Source organism: Eutrigla gurnardus (genome assembly GCF_963514095.1).
Source record: "Eutrigla gurnardus genome assembly, chromosome: 4".
NCBI classification, from domain to species: Eukaryota; Metazoa; Chordata; class Actinopteri; order Perciformes; family Triglidae; genus Eutrigla; species Eutrigla gurnardus.
In genome coordinates this window covers 24,238,971-24,255,850 of record NC_139918.1, presented here as the reverse complement: position 1 = coordinate 24,255,850, position 16,880 = coordinate 24,238,971, and the positions used below count along the sequence as shown (strand labels likewise).

Genomic DNA, 16,880 nt, shown 5'->3' with positions numbered 1-16,880 from the left:
TTACATTAAAATGCTATCAATATGACCTTTAAATAATGACAAAATTAACTAGCCAGCTAGCTAGCTCCACAGCTTTAACGTGTCCCTTGTGAACAAAGTAGTGAGTCATGTTCCATCAGTGTAGTTTCCACTGGTGGGATCAGTGAGGATGTTTCATGTTGCACACTGTCTGTCTCTCACTTGTTAGATTTACACGTTTTGAAGCTGGAAACCTTAAAATGGTTACAGATATGCATCGTGCTGACATCAGCTGGACCAATTATATAATGACGTCTGATCAGCTGAGCTGGAACAAAGGACACAGAGACGAGTTGAGTTTCAGGTTTTATAGACATTTGAATGAATAGATTTATATAATATAAACAAGCTTCTTTCCCTCAGACATCAGTGCGTCAGCTGATGCCCCAATAAATAATCTGACCTTTGACCCCAAAACTAATCCCCCACACCGGAGCTGGCTGGTCCTCCGGGCCTTTGGCACGCTCACCTCGCTCCCATGGTAACCCTCCCTCCATGTGCACTCGGAGAGAACTACAGTACCCATCAGCCCCTGCTCTCCCAGCTTCATCATCTCAAGTTATAAAACAGTGACGCCCCGAAAAACAGTATCGCACATGCAACGTTGTAGTTACCAGTTACTAAACTTTATAAAAAGGGCCCCCCCCCCCCACCCCAAAAGATATGTTTGTTCATCCACACAGCGACCAATCAGATCACAGCCTGCACTCAATGACACGTTCAAGTACCAGTCGGGTGTCTTCATTTTCCTGCAGAACAAGTTTCAAGGTGGTGCGGTCAAAGACCTCCAGTTACACACGAACCTCCCATCAGACTCAATGTTAATGAAACAAGATTAAAATAAAATTAATTTAGCTAATTATGTTAAATTTCCAGCAGAACTAAAGATGTGAGGCTGCGTCGTAAACCCTGAACACAGTTTGGACTCTTTGTTCTCTGCAGGTTAAATGGATTCATACCGAACTGAAGTCATGTGATCAATCTGAAGACTTCCAGATGATTTGGAAAATGGTCAGAAAGCAACGACCCGGTCTCCTCTGGTCGTCATCTTCATCACCATCATCATCATCAGCAATTTGGTGCTTTCACTTTATTTAATGATCTCCAGGTCCAGTTTCCTGTCAGCTGACCATACGAGGCTCAGTTCCTCCCTGATGTTTGACTGACAGGATGGCCGACAACCTGCTGACCCCAGAACCACACACACACGCAGACACACACACACACACAGCGCGTCATAGTGGGACGTCCAGCAGCTTCTTGTGCAGGTACTGCTTCACCTCCTCGATGCCGTTCAGCTTCTCCAGCTCCTGGTACGGCAACTAGGGGGGACAAGAAAGACCACATCACAACCTGGTCCACACTCCAGATGTCAGGCCTTCAGGGTTGGCCCCGTCCTAGATCCGTATCGATGGTAGACCACATGTGACCCAGACGGACTGAAGGAAAACTGCACCCACCTGTAAGATGATGTATCCCAGCAGCCTCAGGTGCCGGTCCCTCATGGCCCGAGAACCCACCAGGACCTCCGAGTTGTGGCAGTAGTGCCACTTGTCGTTGACGGACATGATAACCCTGCAGAGACATTTGGACATCAGAGACCTGGTCCGGACAGCAGGTTCAGACTTCAGCTGGTTTACTCTGAGTTGGACTGACCTCCTGATCTGTTTCTGGTCTGTTGGGGGCTCGTCATCATTCGGTCTGTCGGGGGGGTGGAGTGGTGGTGATGGGGGTCCTCTGTCGGCCCCAGAACCCTCAGAATATGTTACGCCCTCGTAAAAGCCCGGCAGCTCACAGTCTGTCCCCGGGCCCCCTGGACCGCCACCCTCATCCTCCAGGATCTTCCCGATGGAGAACTGGAAGAGAGAGTCCGGTGCGGTGGACCCTGTTGGGCCCTGGGCCCCGGGCGGGGCCAGGCCATCAGAGGGGGGGCTGCTGAGTGTGGAGCTGTCCTGGCTCTCCATAGAGTGCTCCTTGGCCAGACTGGAGTAGTACTCCGCTGCAGGGACGTAGTAGGGGCCATAAGAGCCGCCATTAGTTCCGGGCCGCAGGGCCCCTGAGGGTGCTGTGGCCCCCGGGGTGCTGCGGATGTGGTGGGGCAGGAAGGCCCTGGGCTCCATGGCCCCGCCCATCACCTCTCCCACCTCACCCGGCTCGGCTCCGTCCTCCACCACCGCGAACGGAGAGAACTTCTGGAACTCTGACGTCACCACGGCAACCGCACCATCAGCTGTCTTGGTCGCCACGGCAACGCAGGACGGAGGAACGATGCTGAGAGCCAGACCGGCTCCGGTCCTGATGGGCAGTACCCGACCAGAGGGGTCCATCCACAACACGAAGTCTGGAGACAGACAGGAAGTGTTCACTGTGTACTAGTTCTCTCTGTAGTGTTTGCTGTGTACTAGTACTCTCTGTAGTGTTTACTGTGTACTAGTACTCTCTGTGTTTAGGGTGTAGTAGTGTTTACTGTGTACTAGTACTCTCTGTAGTGTTTACTGTGTACTAGTACTCTCTGTGTTTAGGGTGTGGTAGTGTTTACTGTGTACTAGTACTCCCTGTAGTGTTAAATGTGTACTAGTACTCTCTGTGCTCAGGTGTGGTACTAGTACCTGTGTAGTATTGTACATGTGGTTCAGGGTGTAGTACTAGTACCTGTGTAGTAATGTACATGTGGTTCAGGGTGTAGTACTAGTACCTGTGTAGTACCCCGGGGCCAGTACTTCGTCCTGTTTGTAGTTCTGTTCTCCAACCAGCTGTCTCAGAGCCTCGGCCACCAGACCTTTATAACTGACCGAAGACAAACGGATCAGAACCAGCTAGATGGTCTAGGACCAGGACTAGTGGACCCACTAGAAAGAAGACTTCCTGCTGATCCAGGTCCACCCCGCCCTCCCACCAGGTGTGTGTTACCTGTACTTGCGGTTGACCTCGTCAGCGGTCAGTGCGTGGTCGAACATCAGAACCTTGTGGGCCTCCAGGAGTCGTGGTCCTGCATAGTCCCGGTATTCCAGCTCCACGGCAGCATCCAGCAGGGACAGGTACCGCCGGACGATCAGAGCGTACGGACTGTCTGGAAAACACACAGACACGGACTTGTACTGGACTCTACTGGACTCTGCTGCCAAGTTGTACTGGTGGTGGTGTGGGACTGACTGGTGACGTTGCTGATGAAGGCGGAGGAGAAGACCCGGTGCAGGACCAGGCCCGGGAAGTGCCCCAGCTGGAACAGAGACATGAGGATGTTGACAGTGGCGAGCGGCGAGCTGAGCACCTTCAGCTCCACCACCTCCTCCAGCCGGGAGAAGAACTGCTGCTCGTTGGACGGACGGTAGCTCATCCTGCTGAATGGGAACACCAGCTTCTGGATCACCTGAGGACCCACAAACACACCTGCAGAGTCCTGCGTACCACACATGGAGCCCACAGGACCACCTGTCTGGTCCTCACCTTACTGTCCAGGTACTCCGCCTTCTTCACCAGGAAGTCTGCTATGGTGTCGAGGAGCCGGGTCTCTCTCAGGCGATGGCGAGCAATGTATTTGGCGATCAGCGCCATTGTGTACGGCGTGATGCTGTCCACCTTCTTTGGCAACTCATCTGTCGGAGAGCAGCAAGTCACATGATCAATAGTGTGAGCCCGTTGTGAATCTGGTGAGAATCTTGTGTGAGCCCAGTGTGAATCTGGTGTGAATCTGGTGCAGACCCAAGTGGGAATTGGGTGGGACCCCGGTGTGAAACTGGTGTAATACTGGTGTGAATCGGGTGTGAGCCCGGTGTGAATCTGGTGCAGACCCCAGTGGGAATTGGGTGGGACCCCGGGTGTGAAACTGGTGTAATACTGGTGTGAATCTGGTGTAAGCCCGGTGTGAATCTGGTGCAGACCCCAGTGGGAATTGAGTGGGACCCCGGGTGTGAAACTGGGGTAAAACTGGTGTGAATCTGGTGTGAGCCCGGTGTGAATCTGGTGCAGACCCCAGTGGGAATTGGGTGGGACCCCGGGTGTGAACCTAGTATGAACCCGGTGCATCCCCGATGTGGACCCGGACGGGAACCAGGTGGGACCCTGACCCACCTGCCAGGCTGCTGATGAACCTCTCCTGCCGGTTCTGGTAGAAGAGGTGAGAGCTGAAGATCAACTCCAGACTCTTGTTGCTGGCCTCTCGAACGCAGGCCGCTAACATTTCATCCAGCAGCACCATCTCCTGGTCGCGGACGCCGCTGACACTCGCCAGCGTGTGTTTGACCAGACGCAGGATCTTCCTGAAAGACAAAGAGATGGCGAATTAACATCGTTGTGGTCCCCAGCGACCTTTAGACCTGAACCCCCTTAGACAGTAAATGGTTAAAAAAGCCCCTAATGAACACCTCACTGACATCATCATTACTGACATCAGGGTCTTCTCACCTGTTGGCGAGCAGCTGTTCAGGGTTCGGGGGTGTGCTGTTAGCGGGGACAGCATTGGCAGGGTTGGCGCCCCCTGTGGCAGCAGCGGGTTCCTGCGGCTGCAGTGAGCGCCACTTGAGTCTGTAGTAGGAGAGCAGCAGGAAGAGGGTCTGCGGGTGTCGCTCCCTCTCCAGGTTCTTCTCCAGGCCGGCCAGGCAGGCCTCCGTCAGCGGGTGCTGGATACCCATGTGGAGCTTCATGCTGGAGCTGAACACCATGGACACGTCCTTCTGGTTGAACTGGTTAAGTCTGGACTGGGACTCGGCCTCCAACACCTGGACCACCTGAGAGTCACTGGGAAGACCTGAAGAGACCATAAACACCATTATCCATACATCAGATCACCTCAGACCAGACCCCATGATGGAGATGAGGTCAGCTGATGACTCACCAAGCGCCGCCACAGCGTACAGACAGTTGACGATGCTGAAGTTGTCAAACTTGGCGCAGTCATTGACGATGGCGTTACAAAACGTCTGGAAGTCCTGATGCTCCAGGATCTGACGCCCATCGCCTACCTCAGCTCCTCCTCCTGACCCCTCAGGGTCGGGGTCGCCCCCCCCACATCGGGGCAGGGGCGTTGCCTGTAGCAGCTGTCCGATCTTCTGCAGGGCGACGGGATAGTGGTTGTGGGAGATCTTCGCGGGGTTCTGGGTGACCCAGCGCAGCACCTCGTCAGGGCGCCGCGAGCGCTCGATCAGGCGCTTCATGGTGAAGAACGTGTCGTAGCTCATCTTCTCGTGGATGAAGTTCCACGTCTTCTTCTTGCTGCCGGCGGCGGCGCCTCCAGCCGGAGCTCCGCCTCCATATGTGTGGAAATGGGTGTGGTGCTGATAGTGGGCTGGCAGCAGAGGCGGGGCCAGGTGGGCAGAGCCAGGGTGGTAGTGGTGGTGGAAGTGCGCTCCTCGGTGGGCATCAGGACGACCCGGGTACAGCGGGTAGGCAGGGGGGGGCGGGGCTGTGTGGTGGGGGAGGTGGGGGTGAGGGGGGTTGGGTGCCTCAAGCATTGTCAGACCTGCCCTTCGCCCCTGTTTAACCCCACCTCCTCCCCCTCCTCCTCCACCCGCGGTGCTGTAGAGGCGGGTGGCGTACATGTCGACCGACGGGGTGGTGGGGTGGGGGGGGCAGGGAGGGAGGCGGCGAGCTCGGCTCAGGAGGCGCCACCCGAAGGAGACACACAGCATAGTCCAACAGCCAGGATGCCTGGAGGCAACAACACACCGCTCCTACAGGGGGATGAAAGAGGAGGTTTAGTTAGAACTCTGATCTTGTTGAACCTGAGAAGATGTTAGGTCAGTTACCATGATAACCATCTGTCTCCTCCCTTTGGCTGATCCTGGACCAGCTGTGGAAACATGGGGGTCCTTTCCTTGTCAACCATTGATATGGAAGCTGACCCTGGACTCTAAACCTGACCCAGGACTCTGAACCTGACCCCTGAACCTGACCCTGGACTCTGAACCTGGACTCTGAGTTGAGTTGACCAACTCAGTTAAAAAGTTTATGTTTCCAGAACAGCTGTTCTTAATCATTTAAAGAATCTGATCATGGATTATGTCCGCCATATGAAATGTTGAAAATGTGAGTCAGAGAATATTGTTTAGATATGTGATCGGTAGGAAAAAAACTGTAATTTTCTAGGAAGTAATCAAAGTCCTCCCGACTAAAAGAGTTGCTTTTACTTCAATATCGATGTTGATGAGGAGACAGACAGACAGACAGGGAGGGAGGAGACAGACAGACAGGGAGGAGACAGACAGACAGGGAGGAGGCAGACAGACAGACAGGGAGGAGGCAGACAGACTGACTGACAGACAGACAGACAGGGAGGAGGCAGACAGACAGACAGGGAGGAGACAGACAGACTGACTGACTGACAGACAGACAGACAGACAGGGAGGAGGCAGACAGACAGACAGGGAGGAGACAGACAGACAGATAGGGAGGAGGCAGACAGACAGACAGGGAGGAGGCAGACAGACAGACAGGGAGGAGACAGACAGACAGGAGACAGGGAGGAGGCAGACAGACAGACAGACAGGGAGGAGACAGACAGACAGACTCAAACCCTCCACTTTGTAACTTAACTATCTTTTGTTTTTTTGTCTTTTTTTTGCACATTCCTGTACAGCCCATCCTTATTTATTCATCGACCATCCACACTTTATATCTGTTTGAATATTGTATATATTATAGTCACTGTCTGGTTATTGTTGTGTGTGTGTATGTACAATGTATACACCTTATTTACCAAGACAAATTCCTCGTTGGTGTAAAGTCCTACTTGGTAATAATTCTGTTTCTGATTCTCATTCTGAGACAGACAGGGAGGAGACAGACAAGGATGGAGACGGGCAGACAGACAGACAGACAGGAAGCAGACAGGCAGACAAGACAGGCGGGGAGGGAGGAAACAGACGGAGAGATTGGGAGAAACTCAGGGTTGGTTGAAGAAAGCCTGTCAGCGAGCAGGTTAGGTTCACATTGTCAGTTACCATTGTAACAGATCTAAAGGTTAAGTTCACTCTCTTTCTGGAACGGAAAACTCAGAGTTTACCTAAACCTGCTTTCTAGATTCACCCCGGTAAACACCGATATAACTCATCAATGATCTGATCAGCAACAGAAATGATCGGCTCATCTGCCTCACAGCTGACCTTCAGTGACCCTGTTCACCTGATTGATCCCTCCGAGCTCCCCGTTCACCTGATCGATCCCTCCGAGCTCCCCGTACACCTGATCGGTCCCTCCGAGCTCCCCATTCACCTGAGGACCGATCCCTCCGAGCTCCCCATTCACCTGAGGACCGATCCCTCCGAGCTCCCCGTTCACCTGAGGACCGATCCCTCCGAGCTCCCCGTTCTCCTGAGGACCGATACCTCCGAGCTCCCCGTTCACCTGAGCATCGATCCCTCCGAGCTCCCCGATCACCTGCGGATCGATCCCTCCGAGCTCCCCGTTCACCTGCGGATCGATCCCTCCGAGCTCCCCGTTCACCTGATCGATCCCTCCGAGCTCCCCGTTCACCTGAGGATCGAACCCTCCGAGCTCCCCGTTCACCTGATCGATCCCTCCGAGCTCCCTGTTCACCTGATCGATCCCTCCGAGCTCCCCGTTCATCTGACCGATCCCTCAGAGCTCCCCATTTACCTGATCAATCCCTCTGAGCTCCCCATTCACCTGATCGATCCCTCCGAGCTCCCGGTTCACCTGACAGCCACTCTCAGCCCGGGCCAACATGCTAGCATTGGCATCTATTGGGCTAGTTATCCACTCATATACCCCGCTGCGGCTTCACAGACACGTCAGTCACAACATGCCAAATGAATATGACGAAGTCCTGCCCCATTTGACGTCCCTGTGGAGTTTTTTCTCTCCCGCTAACAGGCTAACCAGGCAGCTGACAGGCGACTGCTAGCCGGGCTGCTCGCTGCTATCTGACAGCCACAGCACACTCCGCCGGTTGTCAGCTAGCAGCGAGCAGCCCGGCTGTCAGTTAGCAGCTGGCAGCCCGGGTAGCGATCACATGTCGGGGGCATCACACATGACCGAAGCCGTGAAGCTAACACGCTCCAGACGTGAACCAACAAGCTAACTGAGGCTACAAGCTAAACTACGGTAAAACAAGCTAACCGCGAGCTAAGCTTACCTAGCTGACCTGTTAGCATGTTAGTACGTCCTTCTCTCAGTCGTACAGCTGGGTTATTACCCGGGTAACTACGCCGGTAAAAACCCGGGTCAGCCCGGCGGACTCGGGGTTTACCTCATAGCTCAGTAACGCCGGCGGCTCCGCTCTGCTGAAACTCCTGAGGCCACCAAGAGTGTGCGTTCACCGGGGAAAAGTCAGCGGTCAGCCGCTTCATTCCTCCACATAACCCGCAGACGCCATCCCGGTCTACCCGGCATGCAACTGGGGAGAGGGGGAGAGTCCGACCGCGCCCCCTGTCTGTAGCTCCTGGGACTGACATGCCCCATCGTGTAACTTGTTCTTCTTCTTCTTCTGTTGTTTTGTTGCCAGACAGCGTTGTGGCGCATCACCGCCCCAACTGGTGGGTTCTAATTATTATCCCCTGATTCCAACAACAAGTAACCTCTTCTTCACGCTTACTTACTTAATTCTTAATTCTCCCGGACTCCACAGAACAAGGTAGAACCTCCTCCTCCTCTGGGGAGTTCCTCCAGTCTGACTAGTGACTGCAGTCTGACCTCCGTCCTGCTGGGAGCAGCATTGTTCCCAGCGGCGTTATACGGATAAACACCACAGAAGAAGAGGGCGCTCCAGTAAAGATGGCGGAGCGGGTGATTACGGAACGGCCGTGTTGCTCTTGAGTCACGTCTAGAGGCCGCAGCTGTGTGTTCGCTCCGTAAGGATGGCCCACCGCTACCTGCGGCTCTCTGCCGGCTGCACCAGCACCCTCTGGGGGCTGCGGCCCTCCGCCGCCCCGGCCCGGCTGGTAGGTACACCGCATGCTAACATGCTAACCGGGACAGCGGCCGGAACGAGCTCGAACTCGAGGAAAAGGTGTTACAAAGTCACCTGTGTGGCGTTCAGGGCTGCTACGTCATTGATTCGGCTAACTTCCAGGGACACCTGATGTTGTTATGATTGGCCCGGCATGGGGTTCATCAAAAATCGGGTTCTGCTCACAGCTGATCAGCTGTTTCTGATCCTCACAGCTGATCAGATGTTCTTCTGATCCTCACAGCTGATCAGCTGGTGTTTCTCAATTGTTTCAAGTGTTTCCATATTTAGACAGCATTGAAATATGATTGAAAGTAACCTTCGTGAGTTGTAATATGACGTGATGTTGAACGTCTGATTCCTGTCTGTCAGGTGACGTGCTCGGCTGCTGTGGGACAGGTAGAGAAGGGGCGGAGCCTGTTGAGTGAGCTGCTGGGAGTGTGCAGGAGCCTGAGCTCCAGACCACCTAAAGGTACAGGATTGTGTGTGAGGACCAGGATGAGCTTCAGGTCTTGGGAGTGACGAGGTCCTCATATGTGTGAAGGTTCAGACCTGGTTAGACTCTAGTTCAGGTTCCGTTCAGGGTTAGGTTGAGGTCCCGAATGTCCCAACAAGTGCAGATGTACCAACATGTGTGTGTTCAGGACAGTGACGTGGTTTTTCTTCTTCAGGTTTTGAGAAATATTTTCCAGATAGTCAGAAAACTCCAAAGAACAGCGAAGCTGAAGCAGCAACCAAAGGTAGAAACCCCTGACTCACACCCCCACCTACCCTCATCTACCCCCACCTACCCCTACGTATCACCATCTACTCCTACCTACCCCGATCTACCCCCACCTAACCCCACCTACCCCCATCTACCCCTACCTACCCCATCAACCCTAACCCTACCCCTACCTCCCGAGTCCTTCTGGATCTGGACTCTACTGAATGTTACCTGATTGATGGATTTTTTTAATTTTCTGTTCTCAGAGGCCAAACCTGATTCTGGGAGGTCAGCGGGAGGAGGACCAGGAGGAGGAGGACCAGGAGGAGGAGGACCAGGAGGAGGTGGAGGACCGGGAGGAGGAGGAAGACGAGACCGAGGAGGCCGTAGGGAGGAGTCACACTGGTATAGCCGTCTACAGAAGGTCAGATCAGTTCCATTTCACTCGTGTGATTCTGGATCCGCCTGTTGGTCTGGGTCTCATCTGGGGCCCGGTTTGTTTCAGGGTGATGTTCCCTGGGACGATAAAGAGTTTCGGATGTACTTCCTGAGCGGCATGGCGTTCTGGACCACCGTCACCTACTACTTCTTCTTCAGGGACGGAGGACGAGAGGTCACCTGGAAGGACTTTGTCAACAACTTCCTGTCCAAAGGAGCGGTGAGGACCTTCAAGGTCACATGACCTGCTCATTTCTACATATATCTGTTTGTCTCTGATTTCATTTCTTTAACCCAATACTTTAATGTTGGACTCTTCCGGTCCGTGGTGTTGGTCTGGTCCTCAGGTGGACCGGTTAGAGGTGGTCAACAAGCGCTACGTCAAAGTGGTCTTCTCTCCGGGGAAGACTCCGGTGGATGGGGTGAGTCCTGGACTGGCACACTGAACAGTCAAGGATTTCATCATCAGTGGCTGATTTAACACATGTTCATAGACTGGATGAGACGGTGAACCACCATCCTCTTCTCTTCCAGCAGTACGTGTGGTTCAACATCGGCAGCGTGGACACCTTCGAGAGGAACCTGGAGACGGCTCAATACGAGCTCGGCATCGAAGGGGAGAACCGCTTGCCGGTGGTCTACTCCACCGAGAGTGACGGGTGAGGAACCGTCCAACACGCGGTGCCGATTGATTAGGGGTGTAACGATACATGTATTCATATTTAACCGAAATGGTACGGGGGTCACGGTTCGGTTACACGGTCTAAAAATAAATAAAATTGGCGCGCAAATTAATTACGGTTAGAGGCCGTCCACGCGGAAGCATTTTTTGTAGCCGGCCGGCCGTCCATAGCAGCTTCGGTTCGTTTTCATGTAAACGGCAAAAACGTATACGCTGACACCATCGGCCCGCCCCTCGAGCCTGACTTCTTCCCCGCGACGTCTTGTAACAACAACAACAACAACGGCGGCCTACATTCTCGTAGCAGAGCACGTCTGTACGACTGGTATCAGGGCAACTGCAGCCAAGAGAGGGGGGCAATATTCCGGGGGAAAAAGTCCCAGAATTGCGACTTTTTTACGATGCTACGATGCTAACAACCAACGCATTTATTTTTCTAATTAATCCATCACGTGTGACAACGCCTCGTTAAGGTCCTTAGGGTGACGACTGTTCATGCTTATTGTTGACTTTATTTATACGGGCCAAATTGTCATCTTATGGATATTTATTGAATGGGTGGTCGGGTGGATAGTAGCCGTAGCTTTCACGTGTTGCCATAGCAATGGCAAACATCCGGTCAAGCTCCGTCTCTTCTTCTGCGTTTTTGGTGTATTTTTGTAGCAGAAACAGCGCTACATAAGGGCCTGGAATATGTACTACAGCGCGTTTTCAGTGTATTCAGAGCTCTGTTTACATCTTAGATTACGCAGTTCAGGCTGTTGCAACTCGCTCAGGAGAGAGACTGTATGCCACTAGGTGGTACAACCTGAGACATGCACAATAAAAAAGAATTGCCTTCTGCATTTTTTATTTTTTTTTCTGTTCCCTCCATTGCCCCGAAACTCGTACCGTACCGTGATGTCTGAACCGAGTTACGTACCGAACCGTGACTTAAGTGTACCGTTACACCCCTACGATTGATCCGGTTTCAGGTCTCCACTCACCTTCATCCTTCCTCCTCAGCACCTTCCTGCTGAGCATGCTCCCTACGGTGCTCATCATCGGCTTCCTGCTGTTCATGCTGCGGCGTGGCCCAGCGGGGGCGGGGCGGCCCGGCCGGGGGATGGGCGGGCTCTTCAGCGTCAGCGAGACCACCGCCAAGATCCTGAAGGACGAGATCGACGTGAAGTTCAAAGACGTGGCGGGCTGCGAGGAGGCCAAGCTGGAGATCATGGAGTTCGTCAACTTCCTGAAGAACCCCAAACAGTACCAGGACCTGGGAGCCAAGATCCCCAAGGTGAGGGTGGGACCAGCACCTCTAAGGTGAGGGTGAGACCAGAACCACGTGTGGTTCCTTAATGATGGTCTGATGTGGTCTCAGGGAGCCATCTTGACGGGCCCCCCAGGAACAGGAAAGACCCTCCTGGCGAAGGCGACAGCTGGCGAGGCCAACGTGCCGTTCATCACCGTCAACGGCTCCGAGTTCCTGGAGATGTTCGTTGGCGTCGGCCCCGCCAGGGTAAGACACACACGCACACACAAACATGCACGCACGCACACACACTCACACACACACACACACGCTAAGGACGCCGTCCCTGCTGACTTCCTGTCTGTGGTGGTCATCCTGATGTTATGTTTCCTGTTCAGGTCAGAGATCTGTTCGTCATGGCGAGGAAGAACGCCCCCTGCATCCTGTTCATCGACGAGATCGACGCCGTGGGCCGGAAGCGTGGGCGGGGCAACTTCGGGGGCCAGAGCGAGCAGGAGAACACGCTGAACCAGCTGCTGGTGGAAATGGACGGTGGGTGAACGGCATCATGGGAAGTTATCATCAGCGGAGCCGCAGATCTCACAGCTCTCTGTGCTTCCAGGGTTCAACACGGCGACCAACGTCGTGGTTCTAGCAGGAACCAACAGACCCGACATCCTGGACCCGGCTCTGATGAGACCGGGACGCTTCGACAGGCAGATCTACATTGGTGAGAACCTGTTTCCTGTTTGAACGCCTGAAGACCAACTGCTGTGTCACTTTTGGAGAAAAAGTTTGTCTACCTGTCTGTCCTCTGCCCACCTGTCTGTCCACCTGTCTCGTCTTCTCACCTTTCTGTCCTCTGCTCACCTGTCGGTCCTGTTTCCATCTGTCCCTGGGCGGCTCCACCCGTCTCCAGCTCTAGTCTAGTCCTGATGTTCTAGTCTAGTTCTGACAGGTGGTTATGGAGGATTCTGGGTCTGGGTGTCCCACCTGAACCAGGTCTCAGGTCTCTGTGTTCTGGTGTCTCAGGTCCTCCTGATATTAAAGGTCGAGCGTCCATCTTTAAAGTCCACCTGCGTCCTCTGAAGATGGAGGTCGACCTGGACAAAGACGCTCTGGCCAGGAAGATGGCCGCCCTGACACCTGGCTTTTCAGGTAAACGCCATGTGACCTTCCCTCCACCAGACAGCTGCAGCCTCCATCTGCTTCACGTTGGGTTTCTTCTTCCTGCTTCCTGTCTATCAGGTGCTGACATCGCTAACGTCTGCAACGAGGCGGCCCTGATCGCCGCTCGCCACCTCGCAGACGCCATCAATCAGAAACACTTTGAACAGGCCATCGAGAGGGTGATCGGAGGTGAGCTAACGAGGCTCCGCCTCCTTCCCTAGTCTCCACCCACGGCGGCTTTTGATGGCTGATCCAGGACTAAGTACCCAATGTCTGTGTGCAGGTCTGGAGAAGAAGACTCAGGTCCTGCAGCCGGAGGAGAAGAAGACGGTGGCGTATCACGAGGCTGGTCACGCCGTTGCCGGGTGGTTCCTGGAGCACGCCGACCCGCTGATCAAGGTATCGCTTCCTGTTTCACATGTTTCTTTAATGGACCTCTGAATGGGACTTAGCACTGTTCTAACTACTGTAAATACTACCCATGAGCCTCAGCTGCTGTCTCCAGACTGCGTGAGTATACGTGTGTATGCCGTTTGTGACATTGATGAGCATCAGGAGGACCTGATGGAACCTGGACCTGATGGAACTTGGATCTGATGGCATGTGTCTTACCTGTGCAGGTGTCCATCATCCCCAGAGGGAAGGGTCTGGGTTACGCCCAGTACCTGCCCAAGGAGCAGTACCTGTACACCAAAGAGCAGCTGCTGGACCGCATGTGCATGACTTTGGGGGGACGCGTCTCCGAGGAGATCTTCTTTGGACGCATCACCACCGGAGCTCAGGACGACCTTCGGAAGGTCACCCAGAGCGCCTACGCACAGGTCAGAGGTTACGCAGGTCAGAGGTCACGCAGGTCAGAGGTTCCATCTCTGTTTTTTTATACTCCAATGTCCCATCCAAGGAGCCAACTTATATTATTAACGTATGTTATATTATATTATTATGCTATTATATTATGCTATCTTCTATAATGTTATATTATTTATATAATGTTATGTTATTTAATATTCTAAATATTTTTCTCTGTTCTATAATGTTATATTATGTTTTAGAGACACTTTAGTCAGCAGTGAACCTTCGGGTTCACCTGTTTGGACTTGGAGAACATGGTTCAGCCGTCTGCTCCTGTTCCTGTCTGACCCGTCTCTGTGTTCTGCTGCAGATCGTTCAGTTTGGGATGAACTCGAAGGTGGGGCAGGTTTCCTTCGACCTCCCCCGGCAGGGTGAGATGGTTCTGGAGAAACCCTACAGTGAGGCTACGGCTCGTCTCATCGACACTGAGGTCCGGACCCTGATCACAGAGGCCCACCAGAGAACCCTCCAGCTGCTCAGCGACAAGAAGCCTGAGGTGGAGAAGGTACCAGCTATCTACCAGCAAGGTTTCTCAACCTGGTCTATGTTCCAGAACAGGTTCTAAACACGCGAGAGAAAGGGGACAGTGTTGTACCGGGCTGGGAGAACCCTGACTAGGATGGTTCTAGGGGACAGGGTCGTACCGGGCTGGGAGAACCCTGACTAGGAGGGTTCTAGGGGACAGGGTCGTACCGGGCTGGGAGAACCCTGACTAGGAGGGTTCTAGGGGACAGGGTCGTACCGGGCTGGGAGAACCCTGACTAGGAGGGTTCTAGGTCGACTAACAACATATCTCATCACTTAGAGACAGCACTGACCCAGAAACCTTCACTCCAGATCAGGGTTCTCGGTCTCTCACTGGGTTCTTTGTGGTCCTGCAGGTGGCGCTGCGGCTGCTGGAGAAGGAGGTTCTGGATAAGAATGACATGGTGGAGCTGCTGGGCAAGCGTCCATTCGCAGAGAAGTCAACTTATGAGGACTTTGTGGAGGGAACCGGAGGCCTGGACGAGGACACAACACTGCCGGAGGGTCTGAAGGACTGGAACCAGGAGAGGAGGGACAAGGGGGAGAGCCAGGACGAGCAGGTGGCCCGGCAGATCTCTGGAGGGATGCCCTTCTAGAACCTTATCAGTCACATGTGTTCCTCCAGTATCATGTAGTCACTGAATGAACACCAAGAACTCTGCACTCAACACCACATCCAGGTCCAGGTCTAGGTTCTAGACTCCTTCCAGAGTTCTTCATCTACAGGGTCTAGAACCCTCCACTGTCCCCCCCCCTCTGCTTGTAAAACCTCATCAGACTTCTGGAACCTTCTGAACCTTCATCATCAGGAACAAATTCAAACATATTTGAACATGAAAATTAATATTTGATATGATGAAGAGGTGACGCTTCGACCCTGAAGGCTTCAGCAGCAGTCAGAGAGGAACTGATCCAGACCCAGTCTTCACAGGTGGATTAGGAGGAACAGGATTGTTGTGTTGTCTGTCTTCCAGATGACCAGCTGACTTCATCAACACAAATGAGATGCTCATCATCCACGGGGGTGCGTTCAGGGAGCGTTGGAGATCCGGTGAAACGTCTCTACTCATTGTCTCTGGGGGACGTAGAACCAGAACAAACCAGAACCAGCTCTGACTGGAGGACTCTCGTCGAGTCCCTGGCCTCTAAGCATCATCTGATTAAAACTGTTGAGGAGCAGAGTTGCTGCTGGAACGTAGCGTCAACGCTGTAACCATGGTAACTGAAAGCTAATATTCAGCTAAAGTTAGCATGTGGTGGATTCAGCTTCCGTCAGCTGATCAGGTATTGAATAGTTATTGATTAGTCTAACGTGTTAATGTATTTATGTGTTCATGGTTGAAAGCGTCATAAAGTCAGAAGAATAAATCAATAATCAATCATAAACCATTCAATGAAAGCTTTATTGAAATGATTCATTGTTTTAATTTAATAAACATTCATATTCAACTAGTTCATATTATATATTTACATAATAATAATTATATAATAGGTTCACCCTGAGCACATGGTACCGACGTGACAGGGTCTGGTGACGCCGCCGAGAACGTTCTGCTGCCTGCAACATCCAGCATGACCGGTTTGGCGGTGGGTCAGTGATGGTCTGGGAGGCATTTCTTTGGAAGGTCGCACAGCCCTCCATGTGCTTGCCGGAGGTACCCTGACCGCCATTAGGTACCGGGATGAGATCCTCAGACCCATTGTGAGACCATATGCTGGTGCAGTGGGCCCTAGGTTCCTTCTAATGCATGATAATGCTAGGCCTCATGTGGCTGGAGTGTGTCAGCAGTTCCTGCATGATGAAGGCATCGATGTTATGGACTGGCCTACCCGTTCCCCAGACCTGAATCCTATTGAGAACATCTGGGACATCAAGTCTCATTCCATCCACCAACGCCATGTCGCACCACAGACTGTCCACGAGTTGACTGCTGCTCTGGTCCAGGTCTGGGAGGAGATCCCTCAGGAGACCATCCGTCGTCTCATCAGGAGCAGGCCCAGGCGTTGTAGGGAGTACATGCAGGCACGTGGAGGCCACACGCACAACTGAGGATCATTTTGACATGTCTTGAAAAATCTCCACAAAGGTTGCATCAGCCTGCGATCTGATTTTACCCTTTGATTATCGGTATGATTCTGAATCGATACATCCATAAGATGAGGATTTTGATTTTGTTAATCGTCCTTATGTTGTTTTGTTGTCAACGCATTGCACTTTGTAATGAATAAAGATTTCCAACTGGAATATGTTATTCATTGAGAACTAGCATGTGGTGTTTAGGTGTTCCCTTTATTTGAGCAGTGTATTTAGAACAGAGTATTTTCTACACCGTGGTATCGGTACTTTTGC

The 16,880-nt window shown here is 52.9% G+C and overlaps 2 protein-coding genes across 4 annotated transcripts; one reads left to right on the top strand and one right to left on the bottom strand.

Moving 5' to 3' along the window:
- Positions 1–317: 317 nt before the first annotated feature.
- Positions 318–8,423, bottom strand: fastk (Fas-activated serine/threonine kinase). The gene is made up of 11 exons (XM_084007372.1): positions 8,225–8,423; positions 4,853–5,687; positions 4,423–4,765; positions 4,090–4,277; positions 3,466–3,614; positions 3,172–3,388; positions 2,929–3,088; positions 2,714–2,805; positions 1,675–2,359; positions 1,479–1,593; positions 318–1,340 (listed from the first exon to the last, which is right to left on the bottom strand). Exons 2-11 carry the CDS (start codon positions 5,643–5,645, stop codon positions 1,254–1,256), a joined length of 2,829 nt encoding a protein of 942 aa, XP_083863498.1. The 5' UTR covers positions 5,646–5,687; positions 8,225–8,423; the 3' UTR covers positions 318–1,253.
- A 287-nt stretch (positions 8,424–8,710) lies between these two features.
- Positions 8,711–16,775, top strand: afg3l2 (AFG3-like AAA ATPase 2). 3 transcript variants are annotated; one of them, XR_014596981.1, is made up of 18 exons: positions 8,711–8,915; positions 9,296–9,395; positions 9,595–9,663; positions 9,896–10,053; positions 10,135–10,287; positions 10,415–10,489; positions 10,602–10,726; positions 11,755–12,028; positions 12,113–12,250; positions 12,382–12,535; positions 12,606–12,713; positions 13,016–13,141; positions 13,232–13,342; positions 13,437–13,552; positions 13,774–13,974; positions 14,316–14,510; positions 14,887–15,814; positions 16,443–16,775. XR_014596981.1 is itself a non-coding variant. In XM_084007374.1 (17 exons), the coding sequence occupies exons 1-17, from the start codon at positions 8,832–8,834 to the stop codon at positions 15,124–15,126; spliced, it is 2,424 nt and encodes an 807-aa protein (XP_083863500.1). In that variant the 5' UTR covers positions 8,711–8,831; the 3' UTR covers positions 15,127–15,919. The 3 variants fall into 3 exon arrangements, 2 of the variants coding, with proteins under 2 accessions (XP_083863500.1, XP_083863499.1); XM_084007374.1 differs by lacking the exon at positions 16,443–16,775 and having other exon boundaries at positions 10,605–10,726; positions 14,887–15,919; XM_084007373.1 differs by lacking the exon at positions 16,443–16,775 and having other exon boundaries at positions 14,887–15,919.
- The last annotated feature ends 105 nt before the right edge of the window (positions 16,776–16,880 follow it).